At 42.2% G+C, this 17,489-nt stretch overlaps 1 protein-coding gene across 6 annotated transcripts in view; it reads left to right on the top strand.

The window, feature by feature from the left end:
* Nucleotides 1-17,489, top strand: part of septin9b (septin 9b) — a gene marked incomplete at its 5' end in the record, with an annotated part of 83,268 nt that overhangs the window by 42,332 nt on the left and 23,447 nt on the right. The window contains one exon of one of the 6 annotated variants that reach the window (XM_080029589.1): nucleotides 5,971-6,063. The exons of 4 other annotated variants lie outside the window; for them this stretch is intronic. In XM_080029589.1, the coding sequence (XP_079885715.1) occupies nucleotides 6,012-6,063 (52 nt within the window). Of the gene's footprint in view, nucleotides 1-5,970; nucleotides 6,064-11,549; nucleotides 11,663-17,489 lie in introns of those variants that run through there. One more of the 6 variants, XM_080029590.1, reaches the window with a different exon arrangement.

Below are 17,489 nucleotides of genomic sequence, written 5' to 3'. Positions count from 1 at the left end.
AGGAAAGTGACAAAACAAAATCTTACCATCAGGTTGACTCCAGGCTAAAGACACTACACTCATTGTGATTGGCATCTAGTCTGCTCCTGTGTATTCATCTACAGGGGGGGGGGGGCTTATCTTGACAGGCAGGCCTGCTGTTCATCCATCAAAGACAGCAGAAGAAGGAGCTCTATCTAGCATCTCTAGACAGAAAAGGCGCAGACCACCTGCGGTCGGGAATAAAACATTTCTTATCACCTTTTAGACCAGCTTTTTTGTTTAGTGTTGCCCTGGAGCTACTTTCCCTGTACCAAACATCACAAGAGGGAGTTATTTTATTTTACCTAGACTTTTATGAATGGGATAATGACTGGTAGCATTGTGGTCACATCCATTAACCTCACCTAGCAATGTACAGTATGTTATGTTTAATTGTGATATGGAGATTTAAAAAAAAAATGTCAACCGGATTATTGTTATAGCACTAAAGCGAGTGTAAAATAAGTCAATGACACAGCAAAGATAGTTCTGCCTTCTGCCGTAGGGAACAAATGTGCATTTGAAATGTGTTGACTGAGGAGTTCCTGTTGTGATGATAAAGAACAAAAAGAGAGACCTTCATTTCAACCTAGCATAATCAGCATGCTGAAAAGGAATTTGTCCTTTTATTGGCTAAAATAAACAGATTATCTCGAAGGTCATTTGTTTTCCTAATTGAGGTGTGTAGTCATTTTTTTTTTGGATTGACCTTTTGAGAGTGGGCAGGAAGGGCCAGTGGAGGGAGGTGGATAATTTGTCTCTGCCTGTCCATAGGTCAGGATAAAGGCAAACACAAAACACACACACTTTCTTCATCTCAAATTGGTTTTGGCTTAATTTTTATTGTCTCTCATTAACACACCTATATCACTCATATACAGGCTGAGGCATATCCCAGGTCAATCCTCTCCCAGTGTAATTACTCTAGTCTGGACTGATCCTAGACCATTACTCAGTGTGACCTGGCTGTCGGCTAATTGCCCAGAAGAGAAAAGGGGAGGGAGCCAAAGAGAAGAATGAAAAGAGAGATTTTGCCTACGTGCTTGTGATAGAAATCTGTTGCTGACTGAGAATAACGTCATTGCCTAAGTCGCATGGGTGGCTGCTTAACTCGTTGGCTCTGTCGTAGTCATCGAACTGATACATCAAACAAAATCACTTAACCGAAATCCTCATTCATACGCCACAGTGCTCTGCCTTGCTTTGTATGACGTCTTAGATTTCTGAATTTCTTCAAAGCAAGCTACATGGGAGTGATCGTGATCCTGTTTCGCTGTTCAGTGACTATTTGATATTAAGAATATTACAGTAATGGAAAAGGTCCGCAAACATCTAGACATCTTTGTAAAGTAAGGAATCAGTGGATTGGATCGAGCAAACAGTATTTAAAAGTTGAAATTGGTTTGTGCCTAATTGCCTTTTTTATTTTAGTTGTTCAATAAAGACAATCACAACATATGAATTTATATTGATATCTAATATATGTTATCCCTAACAACCACTTGCTTATCAACATGCATTTTTTTTTAAGATTCTTTGAAGATTTCTTTACCTTAAGATGATCACATAATGATAGTTTTTGCACAGATTGCCCCTGACTGTGTTCCACTCACTATCTATGGTTCCACTAAGCTGCCAAGTAGTGTATTGTGTAGTACTTGGGTATGATTTTCTCTGTTGATATGATTCCTAAACTAGCCACCAGGAGCCACTGTTTGACAGGTGAAATCTGTTAAGACGCTGAACCTGATTTTCAGGTGAAATAAGTCTTTCCTTTTTTTCTTTCTTTCTTTTTTCTGGTATCTCTTTTCTTTGGAGCTTTTTTCAGAGGATTGAGCTTGATAAAGCTGTAAAGTGTTGCAGAAATGAATACAACACAGCTGTTGGGCCTTTTTCCTTTCTAGTTTTATTAAGGTTTTTAACACTCCAATATGTCACTATAACAGACAGTCATTCAAAACATTGTATTGCATCTATTTGAAGTGTGTGGACCTAACAAAATGTTCCTTAGAACATTTTACATTGGAGGACCGGGAGGGTGGAGATGAGAGAAATGGGAAATGGGGAAGGGACTTCTGTCCCAGATAAATACACACACACACACACACACACACACACACACACACACACACACACACACACAGTTCCCCTCTCGCCCAGATAAGCCTTTCGGAAGTTGAAGTTTACACTGAGCATCTGGGGGAAGTCAAGGGTTAAAGAAGTTTCCCACCACTGCAGAAAGACCTCTTTCCTCTTTAGTCATCTTGCCAAATCCCACAACTGTGGTACACGCCCCCTCTTCATTCACTTTCTTTTACATGTTTTGAATCCTAAACGATCACACATTTTACCTTTACATACATGTAAAAACAGATACGTGGTCAAGCAGAGACACATTCATTTCTCTATTTGCTCTGGGAACATAACTTTATGCAGAACATTTTAATAGGGATACTACTGTTATCAAGCCTTTTCCATTACTGTTAGATAACGGACAAATAGGATATGGGCCATCGGAGCTTAATGAAGCAAACAGAGACAACGCTCAGTCTCAGTTGACATTATCTTCATTCGTCTGCCCCGTCTCCAGGTGAATCCTTCCTCCTGTTTATCCACATATGAGACTCAGCTGCTCCTTTGTCCAGGAGAACTGATGGGAAAATCATGTCCCTTATCTTGGCAATGGAAACGAGGAAATGAAGCCAGAGTAACTGGGGGTCTTGAAATGGAAAATAATCACCATGCCAGGATGAGCCATAGAGTGTTCTTTTTCAGTGTTGTTAATCAAACATAAGTGGACTTCATTTGCTTTAATTCCTAATTAAAGCGGCTACGAGTAACTTTTAAATAGCCTATCTTTTAAACAGCCTCATGTTTCCTTTGATAATCATAAATACCTTTAACAGCAAATGAGACCATCAGTGCAAAGAAAGACGTTTTTATATCGTTTTTATTACTGCTTTTGGTCTGGTCGCACACCCAGTCCGATTTTCGGTTCGCTCGTGCGTCACATATCCGTATTGGTCGCAGATTTCAGTGTGGCGCTGCAACGCGATTTGAGAAGCCTATCCCTCCAGGTGAGGGAAGGGGAGCGGGAGCCTTGTTTGAGACAGTTATTTGTCGTCATAAGGACTGATAAAGAGAATGCAATGAAGAAAAGCTAAAAGGGAGAGTGATATAGGCTACGTGCGGGACGAGGGCATTGCCAAGCAACGTGTATACAATTTCACAAGAGCGAAACTATACTGCAGTGTTTACTCCTAAATGAATGAGCGGTTGGTACTAACACAAAGTTTGCTTTGCTTCACCATCATCAGATAACCATTATCTGAAATAGTCATTATTTACATCAACAACACAAACACATTAGGCTACCTCATCGTGATCCATACTAACTGCCGTCTCTCGTTCATTCGCTTTCTGTGAGGACACGTAATCTTTCAGCTCCGTGAGAGAGAGAGTAGTTAGGTGACGCTGCTGCATCAACTCATTGCAATCAGGTGTGTGTAGCACTGACTGGCATTAGTTGATTTAGTGTCAAAACCACTCTCACGGAGCCGAAAAGAGTCCTCACACTTTCAACACACGGACATGCACTATATTGCGCCCTTCTCAGTTCACACTCGCATGCCTGGCACGAGCTAGAAAACAGCTTTGCGACAGCGGGCGTCGTAAAAATACTACCGATTTTGTCCAAAGTGGACGGCAACGTGCCATGTTACTCGTAGTGGCTTTAAATTAATTGTGTTTTTTACACAGAAGACCATTTTTATTCCATGTATACGCATTGAGGTATATGTTTATGCGCTGTTTTCTTTTAAACTGTGCTCCTTGAAGAGCATGGCGTTTTGCACACTTTAAAATGTGTGAATTTGCATATACTAGAGTGGTTTTAATAAAGAAGGAATGTTCACTTGCGTGTGTGTGTGTGTGTGTGTGTGTGTGTGTGTGTGTGTGTGTGTGTGTGTGTGTGTGTGTGTGTGTGTGTGTGTTGTGTGTGTGTGTGGACAGACAGACAGATGGCCATAACTGCCATCTGCTGAAATTAATAGATGAGGGTAGATGAGGGGGATTCTTGTGCGAGGGTTGTGTGTCTGTCTGGAGTAAGCATTTGTGGGAGAATGACAAATATGAGGGTGAAGTGTTGTCCCGTATGTTAAACCAACTGATAATGCTGTAGTAGAGTGTTTCCTCCTACTCCAAAATGATATAGCAGCTTTTGGCCATTTGGCATACTCAGTCATGGTAATCAGTAACACTGTTCATCAAAATCAGCGAATATCTATTCGCTACCTGTCCGTAGTGTGTGTTTTGAAAAAAAGTCTGGTGTTTACGTCCTTGTTTTGATCAGACATGTGTTACAGTGTTGATAGTATATGCTCCAGATAATGAACAAAGATGAATTTCATAGTAAGTTGCAACTGGTTTGCAACAAATAAAACACTTTTTGATTTTGGTTGCCTGCCTAAAAGAGCAGTCCCTGGATGGAAAGCATCCTTTTACTCTGTTTAAGTTGGGATGCATTTGGCACATACTGATGGCAGGCAGCACAGCTTAACGGTAAATCAAAAGAGCAATGTGTATTTATTGTCTAATATTGTCTTCGGGTGGGGGCGCCCATAGCTCAGTTGATAGGGTGTCGTCCCCCCCCGGGCCAAGGCCCCACAGCGGACCCGGGTTCGAATCCTGCCCGGGTCAGTTCTCTGCATGTCCTCTCCTCTTTGCCCCATTTCAACACTGTCTCCCCAATCTGTTTAATAAAGAAAAAAATGCCCAAAAAATAAAAAAATAAAATTGTCTTTGGGTAGCAGGCAAAAAGGAGCTAATGCATACCCTTTTTAGGTTATAATCCCCATTGCTTATTTTGCGCCCTAAATACCGTAACCTTTAACACCTCGTTGTGCAGATTTGGTCCTCAACTGGGATTCTGGGAATATACAGGCAGCTTTTATCGAACCATTAAGAATAACTCACGTCTTAAACTTGCAATAATTTAGCAGAAACTTCAAAAGCACTCAAATACAGTAATGATCTAAGGCTGGATCTAAAACCATAACTGAGGTTTTTGCAGTGTTCGTTAAGGGATTTTAGAGAATATGACTACAGTACATCTTTTTGCAGGTTTGGCGGGCAATTAGCATTCTGTTGAGGAAAAAAAAGACCTTGCAAGAGTTGAGCCTGGCGGAGCTTTGGGTGAACTTTAACCCCCAGCCTGGATGCCGTGAAGTGCTTAGTGATGCTCCACAGCCGACTGCAGACATCAATATCCCTCAAATGAAGGAAGCAGCACACTTTACAACTGAAGATTTTTGGGGGGAAAGGGACATTTGCCTCGGATGAGTTACTCTGTGTTATTCACTTGTGGTATAAAAATTCATTATTCAGTCAAAGTCAAGAGATGCTTCTTGTTCTTTCTTTGCAAGCACATGTTAATTCTCTCTCTCTCTCTCTCTCTCTCTCTTCTTACTTGTCCTGTGCACACGGAAGGATTCTGTTGTAGATAATTAGCATCATAAGTGGGTTAGATGTGTTCTGGCAGAGATGCAGCGACCGCCCAAAGAATGTGTAATCACAGAGCTCCTTCCGTCTCCTCTTGGTCTCTCTGGAGTTGAGTCATCCCTGTCCCTTCGCCCCCAAAGGATTCAGCGAGGGGCCAGGGATTCCCCAGAAGGCCCATCCCTTGGAGTCGCTGTGTTTATTGTTCATGAGGGGAACGCTTTGAGTCCAGAACACTAGAGATAGAGAGTACTTGTTAGTGTGTGTGTGTGTGTGTGTGGACTGGAAACATAGTTACTTAGTTTAGCTGTTGTTCATCTACAGACAAAAGAACAAGGATTGAAGAGCAGCTGCCACATAGACAAAAAAAATCTTCCAGAGGCTGGGAAATATACAGAGGCTTTCCTCTTGGTTTATGAGAGATTTTTTTTCTGCTTTTGAAATCCTGTTGGAAGCAAGCGAGGGGAAGAGACAGAAGGGGGCTGACAGGCGAGATGACTTCTATTCACAGTGAGATATACAACGACCAAGAGATGGAAACCCTTTGTGAGTATCTGTTTGGTTGGTTTTTGTGTCTGTGGGAGAGCTTGACTATTGTAGATTCTGCAGAAGCAAAAGGAACAACTGGTTTCCATTAAGGCCAATCAAGCTGAGGTGTAATGTGTCCTCGGATGGGGATGTGGAGGAATGGATGTACAGAAACATTCCGAAAGATATTATTTCTTCTTTTTTTTTTTTCTTTTTTTAGCTTAAACAAATCTGCTTACTGGACGATATGCTACACTTCGTCTTGAGATCCTCGATTCGTTTTCTTAAGTTGGAGAAACAGCTTCTTCTCGCCCGGGTGCTTCTGTGGTTTGATTTTTAAATATACAATGTTTTTTTTATGGTAGTTGAAAACGATAATGGCTACTCATTTTTCTGTCCGTCTAAGTCCTTCGTGCTATCCCTCAGCATTAAGCAGTCCATCTGGGAAAGCTTTGCTGACTTAAATCAGAACAAACAACACCGTAGGCTAATACTCGCCAACAAACAAATGCTGGACCACGAGGTCTGGCCAGTTTATCTTCTCTGCAGCCATCATTAGAAAAACAGCACATAGTGTTTACTCTGTTAGTATGGTGAGAAGTTGATGAAAAAGCAGGAGTTATTGTAACCTTGAGGTAAAATTTGCAGGCTGGGGTCTGTGAGGAATAAACATTGGAGCGGAGTATTTCACTGTCAACGTGTGAAGTAGCTCAAGATATATACACAAATTAATACATGTGTACTTCTAATGTATGTTTGGTGGTTTCAGCCAGACGGGAAGGTTGAGACTTGGAGGCCACTTTAGGGGTGTCCTCACTCATCACACACACATGCTGTCTCCATTTGCTCCACAGGGGAGCAGAGCAACTAAGAAAAAAAAAGAAAGAAAGAAAAACACAACAGGAAGTCTCCAACAGACCCAGCTATCTTCACTGTAGATATCCAGGCCAAGCCAGATGTTCTTCCTCTTTACTTCTCTCCCCCTTGCTCTTCCAACAACCCCTCCCCCTCCTCCTACTATGTCATCTCAATTTTTGACTCTTTCCCTTACTCCCTTACTCCCTTCTCCTTTATTTCCCCTCTGCCCTTCCTTTAGCATGTTTCAGTCCTGAGTCATCATTGCTGAGGTGATTCTGTTAATCAGATCCAAATGTGCGCTGCCATGATTTGGTGGCCTTCTGCAATCAGCCCTGACCTCTAGGCCAATCACAAGGCTCCCCGATGGGGCTCACAGCATGCATGGTAACAACCGCATGTTAACTCTACAGTTACCTCTCCAGCCCACATCATCTGATGCCATCAATTGTTTGAGTGTTTTGAGCTGAAAGGGCTGCTTTGAAAGAGAAAAGAAAATGCTAAAGCGCAATGAAAATCCATTCATTTGAGCCCTGCCGCGCGCTAGTAAACACATGACTTTGCAGCGAAAACATCTGAATCTCGCTTGTGTTTGGTCATTCAAATATCAAAGGACATCTCCATTGTTTTTTCTGAAATCTGTTAGTGAAGAAATGCCCGTTCTTTTGTGTCTTTTTTTCAAATGTAAAACAGATCATGTAAATACCATGCATATGCGTCACACAACACAATTGCTCGTCCCCCCTTCCTTCTGATTGAATTGTTTTGCCCTAATAATTTTTTTGCACAAAGTTTGCTTTTTTGGGGGCTCTCAGGACGACTATAAAATAACAGTCCTAACATACAGCAGACGACTCTGATCTTCGGTTCCCACAAGAGGAAATGGCAGTTTCATACACTGGTGGGTCATGGGTTTCAGTGACAACATTGTTTATTGATTGGTGAGAGATATATGGAAAATGTTGTCTTTGCTGAAAAGAAGTGGAGGTGCTCGTTTCCCTATGTTTGCCCTTGAAGGCAGTTCTTCAGGCTTCAGGGACAGAAAAAACATTGACTGTGTGACCCTCATTGACTGGAGATAATCAGGTGGAAGATGTATAGTGATTTTAAGAAAAAATAAATGCAGAGAAAAAATCTATTGGAGGACTTAATTGAATTTCTGCAATGAATCTATTAATCACCCCTCAAGAGTTCATATTGACTTATAAGTTAGGGTAGTTGACACTGAACCAAGGCCCATCAAAATATGGGGTGGATGTCTATAGCTGTTCATACACAGTACACAATAGAAATGATTGCAAAAGATGTGATTGCAGAGAAAGTTACCTTGCCAGACAATGACATGGGATCAGTTTGTTAATCTGGACATGAGAAGCCAATCTCCATTAATAGTCAATCTGCATACAGTAAGGCAAAATACAGTATGTGTGTGTGTGTGTGTGTGTGTGTGTGTTATTTTTCTAAAACAGCACGAGACACATAACGCATTCTAAATGGAAACTGACAACAATAATGAATTTGTTCTAATAGTGTGCTGCGCAGACGACCTGATATTAAGACACACACATAGATGCGTTCATGCTTCTGTACATTTACACTCAAAAAACAAAACCAACGGCTAAGTGTGAGATTCAGCTTTGACAGGAAGGAAGTGTTTTCTGCTGAATGTCAAAAACATCGCTCTGGGCCGTCAGTCTGTCGGCTGATGGAACAAAGTTGTGGCACAACAGCAAATGAACAAATGGATCAATCTCTTGCAACACAAATTTTTCTTTAATCACAAAACTTTTCTCAGCTAACCTCCTCCCCCATGCTGACAGCATTAGTATTTTGTGGCAGGTTGGCTGTTAGAAACGTGACTCTCTCTGTTGTGGGTGAACAGGGACACAGGAAGTATAGGCTACAGCAGAGCAGTACATGTTTCCCAGAGAACATCTGGGTTTTGAAGCCACTTTCAGACCTTTTTTTCTTTACTGCCAATATTCACTTTAGTGCAGCTTGCTTCACTCAAGTTGCTGCTAGACCTACATGAGTGTCTAATATTTCTGTAGCAGATCACCACTGCCAAATTAAAATGCAAAACAGCAGCAAAGAACATGTAAAACCATTGATGAGAGTGTGACTTCTTGGGAAAAATGCTTATATTCTTTTTTTTACCCTCCTCTGTGAGACAAAGAGTGGGAGAGAGAGAGAGAGAGAAAGAGAGAGAGAGAGAGAGAGAGAGAGAGAGACAGCAGATGGACACACCGCACAACAACAGGGAAGTAAGAAGGATTTTACCTTTTGTCTTGTGCATCACACACATGCAGAGTTTGGTAAGACAATGAAAATAAACATTGCACACAAAAAGAGAGGAAAGTTGCGGTTGGACGATTACTTCTTTGTTGTAACTATGCTTCTTGGCAATACATCTTATACCGTTTGAAAGCCTGTTTATTTCCCTTTTTAAATGGTGCCACAATTGTAAGGAAAATGCATTTGTGGGTTGTGAGTCTCTAGCCCCTTTTACACAGAGATTGCGCAATATTGATGGAACAACATCACTCCAATATGCCAGCTTTGCTTGCTTCTGTGTTATTTACACAGAACCAAGCAACGCCGGCCTGCTGGCGCATCAGTAGCCCCTTTTACACAGCGTTCCGGAATGAAAGAGGTGCTTGTAAACAGCGTCAGGTGTGACGTAAACATTTAGCGCTGCGCCGGTCAGCTGCTTTACAACAACAACACTGGCCGGTGAATTGAGAGCAGAAGTGCTGGAGCTTGCAGTAAGAGGGCCGTATTTACTGTCCCCACGATGTGCCGGTTGATCTCGCGACGCGCTGAGTCCAAGTCCAACATCTCTGGGACTGTTAACCAAACTGAAAAAAATCACTCCGCTGCTCACTGCTTCACCTCTGTGTCTGTGTGTGTGTTTGTGTGACAGGTTGGCTGTGAGCGAGTCTCTTTGTGAGGGCAGAGATCTGCCAATAAGACATACACATACACACAGTGTGTGAAGTCACGTTAATGTAGACAGAAATAAAGTGTGGATATACGCTCAGACTTAGGATAATAATATATAATATCGGCGGCGATCCGGTCGCAGCCTAGCTTAGCCTAGCCTAGCTTTCCCATTGTGTGTGTGTTTGTGTGACAGGTTGGCTGTGAGCGAGTCTCTTTGTGAGAGCAGCGATCAGACATACACACACACACACAGTGTGTGAAGTCACGTTACTGTAGACAGAAATAAAGTGTGGATATACGCTCAGACTTAGGATAATAATAGCGGCTGCGATCCGGTCGCAGCCTAGCCTAGCTTAGCCTAGCCTAGCTTTCCCATTGTACAACTTCCCCCGGGCAGAAATAGACTCATACACTCTGCAAAATGAAGCGTGGGGGTTTGTATTGAGCAGCGGACCTTATGAACAGATAGATTATACGCCGTTCCTTTTATCTGGTGATTTTTACGGGACATCAGGCCGCCGTGGTTAATCTTAAACACACGTCCTTCAACTGCTAACATGGTCGCATGTTTAGAACGTAGGCTATGGAACGTCAAACGCCCCCCTGTCGGGAATCTTACTAACCCCGAGGTAGTAAAATTCCCGGAACAATCTCTCGCACCTTTCTTCCCTTGTTCTGCAACGGTCGCATTTATACAGCAGGGCGGAGGGCCGAAATTCCGGCATATTCCCGGCTTTCACTGGCTGTGTAAAAGGGGCTTTTGATAAACCCCATTCTGAGAGGGCAAGCGTTGTCATCTTGGAGGATAGAGTTCGGTCCAATGACTGTGGAGATATGGGATTGCCACTGGTCGCAGAATCTCATCTCGATATCTCTCTGCATTGAGATATCCTCCATTGATGACAAGCCTTGTTTTACCAGTGAGGCAGATGCCACCCCAAACCATCACACTGTCTTGAGTAGCCTACTCTAACAGTGTCCTTGCAGGCCTTCCAAAAAAATCTATCAGACAGCTTCAGCTCATTCAGAACGCTGCTGCTCGAGTCCTCACTAGGACCAAAAAAGTGGATCACATTACCCCAGTTCTGAGGTCTTTACACTGGCTTCCTGTCACTCAAATAATTGATTTCAAAATATTGATGTTGGTTTATAAAGCCCTAAATGGTCTAGTGCCAAAATACATTACTGATCTGCTGATACGTTATGAACCGTCCAGAGCCCTTAGGTCGTCTGGGACAGGTCTACTTCCCAGTCCCCAGAGTTAGGACTAAACATGGAGAAGCAGCTTTTAGTTTTTATGCACCAAATATTCTGGAAAAAACTCTGAGAAAACTTGAGGTCTGCTGCAACTCTCAGCTCTTTAAAATCAAGTCTTAAGACTTTTCTGTTTCCATTTTAACCTGTAATTTTTTATTTATTTAAATGTTCTCTTTTTATTCATGTGCTTAGATGTGCATGAACACACTCTCCCACCATCTTGGTGACACACATGTACACACATGTACACACACACACACACACACACACACACACACACACACACACACACACACACACACACACACACACATCCTTTAGTGGGTTTGAGATAGCCTGCTATCCACAATGTTCTCCATTCACTTTCTGTGAATGAGGGGTGTGGCTGCCCAATGCCTTCTCTAGCCACTTGGGATGGCAGTCACATGGCTGAGCTGTGGGCGTGGCCAGGGGAGCAGCAGCAGCAGTCCAGCCTCACCAGCTGGAGCTGTGATTGAGAGAGGAAGAGAGTGGGAGAGGTAGAGAGAGAAGAGAAGAGAAGATAAGGAGAGGAAAGGGTTGGGTGAGTTGTGGATTCTTATGTTTGCAGTGTGCTTTTCTGTGTGTTGCAAGGAGAGCTGTGAAGGGTTTTAGTAAAAGGGAGTAAAAGGGGGAGGGGGCGAGTAACAGGAGTGGTGGGAGAGAGATGGATTGTTGTTCTGAGTCTGTTGGTGTCTATAAAGTTAGTTTGCCAGGTGTCTCATGAGTGCTGTGTGTAAAAATAAGTTTTGAAAGCTGAGCGGTGGAGAGGGAGTGTGTTTTGCCACGATCTGTAGAAAACCCTTAAATAACAGTGCAGACCTGTTACTTTTATATTTATTTTATGTATTCTCTCTATCCTTTCCCTTTCCCATTGTTCAGCCATTGGGGGTAGAGTTTGGGGGGTGAGCACCCCCCACCTCCTCATACTCACACACCCTCCTACTCCCTTCTCCTTTTCTTTTCTTCTCTTCCTCTCCCTCCCATTGTGTATTCAGCTCTGGAACATGCATGGCTAATCAATCCGCCGTAATGGGACAGAGTGTTGACCAATCAGGTTAGCTTATATCACTCTTCGTCTCAGATCTCCGTCTAGCCGCGTTGCCTCCTCTAGCCCCCCAGCTCTCGTCACATCAGACAGATCTCCCAGCCTGACTTTGATCCGGTGCAGTGGATTAGCCAGGCACTGATCCCCCGTCTCTGCTTTTGCAGAAAATGTTGTTGCCAAGTTCAGGGAGAGTTGAATAGTCGAACAGGTCTTCCTCTCTTCTTAAAACTCTTGTCAGTTGCTCATGGTGGGAAGGAAATTAGGTTGCGGTTAGTCACTTAGCTGTAATTCTGTGCCCTGGAGGTCAGCAAAGCTTTGGAATGATGAGCTATCTTTCATGATTTCAGTGCGTCCCATGGTCTACTTTTACCAAGTTTGCAGTACAGTTGGCTGAATACTTGCTTTGTTGGATGCTGCACCCAGAAATCCCATTCAAGACTTGGCTAAGGTAAAATAAAAAGAATACAAATGGAACTTTCTGCTCCCATTTGTAGCCTAGAGATAGATTTGTTATCAGAGATGTTGCAAATACCTATAGCTTTACTTTCCAGCCAAGTTGTATCTTTGTCAAGTAAATGTGATGCGTGTAACCTTGCAAACCGCACCATAGCTAGCAACATGCAGGTTTTAAGAGCCTATGGCTGTGTATAAACACTGGATTTCTTTTAAGTGTGTATACACTCTAATGGAGATGTCATATAGCTGTATGTAATTAAATCAACCATTGATTTAACCTTTATTTGGGTTTGATTGACAGTGGCTTGAAATAAATTCACACAGGGTTTTTTCTTGCTGATATCACTTGATATCATTATGTGCTTCAGGTGCAAAGAAACTAAACCTGACACTGCATAGGGAAACCCACGCCTGTATACAATGAACTTGTTGTTCCTGTGGTGTTTTGCAGTTCGGTGCACTCTGGGCCCATATTTTTGCCCAAAGAATTTGCCCTGAAGGCAGCAGTGCTGAGCGAAGGAGAGGGGGTGAACATGTTTTATAGTAAACAACCTGACTGTTTGTCTGAAATATTCTGTCCCACAATACATTATGTCTTCATAGCCCTCAAGCTAATCGTAGCCATGTGTGCAGAATCTCACAGTACAGTCTACAGTCGTGTGAAGAATGTAGTTCTTCTGTCATGTTACTCCTATTGGTGTCCCTCATCAGCTCGTTCAAGTATAACATGATGAATCAGCAATTTACTTTTCACTAAGGTGGTCCAAAGGAAACAGGCATGGTGTTCTACTGCGTATCCCTCTAGCGGGAGGATGTTTTCTGTTCTGCATGTATGTCACAGAAGGGAGGAAGTCAGACATGCCCTGTCCTGTCAGAGGGGACAGTTTGTGGGCCTGCCAGCAATGGAAGGGGGGGGAGGGGGGGCTGGAGGTCTGTGGATGTACAGTGCCTCAGGGCATTGCAGGTCATTCGTCAGTGTTTTGGATTCTGGGATTTTATAGAATTTGGTCTGTGGCAATTGCACAAACACACCACATGGTTATTCCCTTTTTTGAATGCACTTCCAGCTTGGACTTGAGAACTGATCTTATCAAATGAAAATACTCGATTGCCACTACAAATATACAAGCACAAATAATCCTTTGGCTTTAACAAAGAAGTTTAGAAATGTTGGCAACTTCAACCACAATCCAGCACACTCTTTATGCAACAGTTGGTTTCTGTCAATCTTGTGTCACTTGGATTAATAATCGTGGTTGTAAAGCAGTGGAGTAGGTTGTGAAGCGTACTCAAGAAGTGACTAAAAGGACCTTATTAGTGGTTTGTGTTATGGACAACTTGGTGTGAGTCTGAGAAAAGAGAGCCATCTTCACGTTCAGAAGTCTGTTCTGAACAGTGTCCAGCATCCAGTGTTGAAATATTTGAACCAGCCGGCCCCTTTCCCACCACATATTTGGAGGTTGTGATTTACTACAGCGTGGATCTCTGCTTGTCCTTTAGCCTGGACCAGTTCCCCTACTGCAGCTGTTGATGGTTTTGTGGCCGGACCCTCCTTGTTCCTCTTCCATGTTTCTCAGAAATGTTTGGGCTTTAAGTTACGGCTGTGGTCAGTTACCCTACGTAATTAGAGCTAAACCCACCCACAACAGCAGGCTCAAACAATCATACTCAACACCACAATGACTGCCCTGCTGCGTTGAGCTTTGATTTTCTCATTTTCTCAGGCTCAGCTTAAAGCTATCAATCCAAACCGTGCTCACTCTTTGTTGGTTACTGTTCTTTTTTATTATCTCACATCTCATCTCTCCGTGGTCATGCCCTTTACCTCAGTGACCCTCCACCCACACCTCTATCTCTCCATGTCATCTCTGTCTTTAAAGTTGCTCCGAGGAACTTACAGTTTGTGTTCATTCTTGCACCCCCTTTGGAAAAAAGTGGTAGTGTTGTTACGACACCAGCTGTTGTTCCTCGGTGAGTGTCCCGATGACAAAGGCATTAAGAAAAAAACTATATAAAATAACATCCTTTGCACTGATGGTCTCATTTGGTGTTACATGTCATTTATGATCATCAGAGGAAAAATTAGACTACTTTCAGAAATATTTAAAGGTACCTTGTAGCACCTTTTTAAGAATGTTATGAGGTGTCAGGGGACAGGTTGTTATCTACTACACCTCCAGAAGTTAACGTGTGGGGTGCCGTGTTTCAACACCATGCAACACCATCTGCTTTGCTCCACGTTAGGCCAGGGGTCACATTCTCAGTGGGCCGACAGAATTCACAAAACAGAAAAGATGAAGTGGGCAAGTTGCATTCTTCACAGCTTTTTTGAAGTGCTGATTCCCCCGGTTTGTGTCAGCTGTAGCCCTTCATCGAGACCCACCAAACCTCACTGTCTTTAATCTGCACGTTTCCTTTGGTTTGAAAGTATGTCTAAGGGATTGATTGAGTGAGAGAGATTTCCTCTTGGATGTAAATGACAGCCCAGCAAGAGCCTCCTCTCCCAGGTCCCTTCGGTCGACTAACTACTGTACACACAACATCATGTTACTTCATGTTATCTCCCATACACAGCATCAAGTCAGTGCCATGCACACCTTAAATGTGCATACACTTGACATTGATTCAGGAAAAACGTTTATGAAGCATGCTTTGGAATTGTGATTGGTCCAATATCAGACATGACAGTGAGTGACACATGAGTAGATGGAATCATTTAAACGCTGCTTGGAAGATGATTTTTGCATAAGAAGGCCCTTTTTAAGCTAACATATAAGGCCTAATTTAAAACTGTAAGCATTACAATATAGTAGGTGAATAGTTTTTTATATTATTTGTTATAGTTTAAACTCTATTGCCCTTCTTTTCTTTGTAAATACTTTCACATTTGCAATGCAATCCAATGCAACCTGCAATTTACAGCACAGAATGAAAAGTCTTGTCCCGTTTTTCTAGAATGCGTTAATACCAAAGGACAATTGCCAGGTCTCAACATACTGTGCCTGTAGTTATCATTTCATCGAAGTCATATGCAGTCAATGTTCAGTCCAGACTAAGTATCAAGATGTTTATACAAAAGATAAAAACAAAATAAAAAAACTAGCGGATGTAGATTTACTGGAATGCACACAGGTCGGAGCTCAGTGCTTAGTCTGACATTTCCCATATCCCGAGTACAAGGGATTGATCCTTGATTGCCCAATTAAGAATGGGAATCCTTCCCCTGGCACTTGAGGTTGGCAGATTTAAGAATATCCCTGAGGAACAGAGACTGTGTGAACTGTGTGACCTAGGAGAAGTGGAGAATGAATCTAATTTTCTCAGTTCATCATAGAAGGCTATGATGAACTGAGAGTACCTTTTGTAAATGTTTGCTCAAAACCCTGAAATATTTTGGAGTAGGGGAGAACGGGATAATTTGTCACACGGGTTGGTTGTCACAATCGTTATATCTCGGAACCAGAAGGCGCTGTCTGTGAAATTTTGATGTGTAAATATCCAGAATTGGGATCAGAGGTCACCTACATAGTCTTCCTTGGAGTTAGACTGCTGCATTTGAGGTGAGAGGACTGTTAGTGTTTTTCATGTCAAATTGAAAATATTTAGCTCCTCAGTATTTTTCTTCTAGGCTTTTACACACTGGGTTTATAACAAAACACTTGTTACCTATACAAAGTGTGAAGGGTAAACTATAGTTTAGATTGTGGTTAGCAAGCTAATTAGTTGTCAGATGGTTGTTGGCCTTGATGCTAGCAAGAAATTCAAGTTGGGGTTGGTCGTCAAATTTTTTGGGGGGTTGGTTGTCACATGTTATCTCAAGGCTGCAGCCAGAAAAGGAACCCAATAACGAAATAAATTGTCAAGCTGTATCCTCACTGACACCCCAGAGAAGGAAAGAATAGAGCAGGAAAAGGCAGCTAGCAAGCAAAAGAAAAAAGGGCAACAAAATCAAAACAACCCAGTGCATCCCAAACTAGACCAGCTGCCAAGGCTACAGAACGTTATGTAGACCTATTTGTCAACTTGACAATGCAATTAAACTTTCAAATTTAGTTCTACTTTCTTGCCTTCTTTTTAAGATTATTCCCATTAAGATTACATTGTGACAAACAACCCCATAGTGTTTGACAACCGACCCCTTGATGGGGTTGGTTGTCACAATGTGTAAGGGTGTCTTTGATGATTAATTTCTTCTTATTACAATAAGATAGAAAAAGTGAGGGTTACACATTTCAAGCCAACACCTTAAGCTTCAATTTAATATAGGAATGACTATTGAAAGATGTTTAGGTGATGAGCAATTCTCACTAGAGTAAAAAGTGTGCCTACTTACCCCGTTCTCCCCTAATGATGATGTCAGGATGGAATGTTTGTTTACCTTTAATGTTTATAAGTTAGCCTCTTTTGTTTCTAAAGCCTGGATGAAACGTCAGGATGGTTTATATCGTTAATGTTAGTATTGTTTAGCATCTATTTTTGGTTTTTGGTCTGTCTGTGTTTTATAATGGTGTCTTGTAAGCCCTTGTGGGCTGGGCATGCTAATGCATGACACAATAATAAAATATTCAAATCAAAAAATCAAGTATAACTGGGCATAGCAGAAAATACAAGCGCTTTCATCAGAGAGTCATATGCTCAATCACCATTGTTTGAACTCACTATCTGATGGATAGAAACTTAACAGACAATAAAATAGATGGTGCTCTTATGGAGTACAATTTTAATGATCTCTTCCCCTTTTTCGAGAGGAGCCAGTGGAAATCACATCTCCGGTTCCCCAAATAAATGAGAGAGGGGAAAAATAGAGGACAGTAACAGAGAGAAAAACACACACACACACACACACACACACACACACACACACACA

This window comes from Ammodytes marinus (genome assembly GCF_949987685.1).
Source record: "Ammodytes marinus genome assembly, chromosome: 6".
NCBI lineage: Eukaryota > Metazoa > Chordata > Actinopteri > Uranoscopiformes > Ammodytidae > Ammodytes > Ammodytes marinus.
The sequence above is the reverse complement of the archived record's forward strand: the minus strand, read 5'-3'. Positions and strand labels throughout refer to the sequence as shown.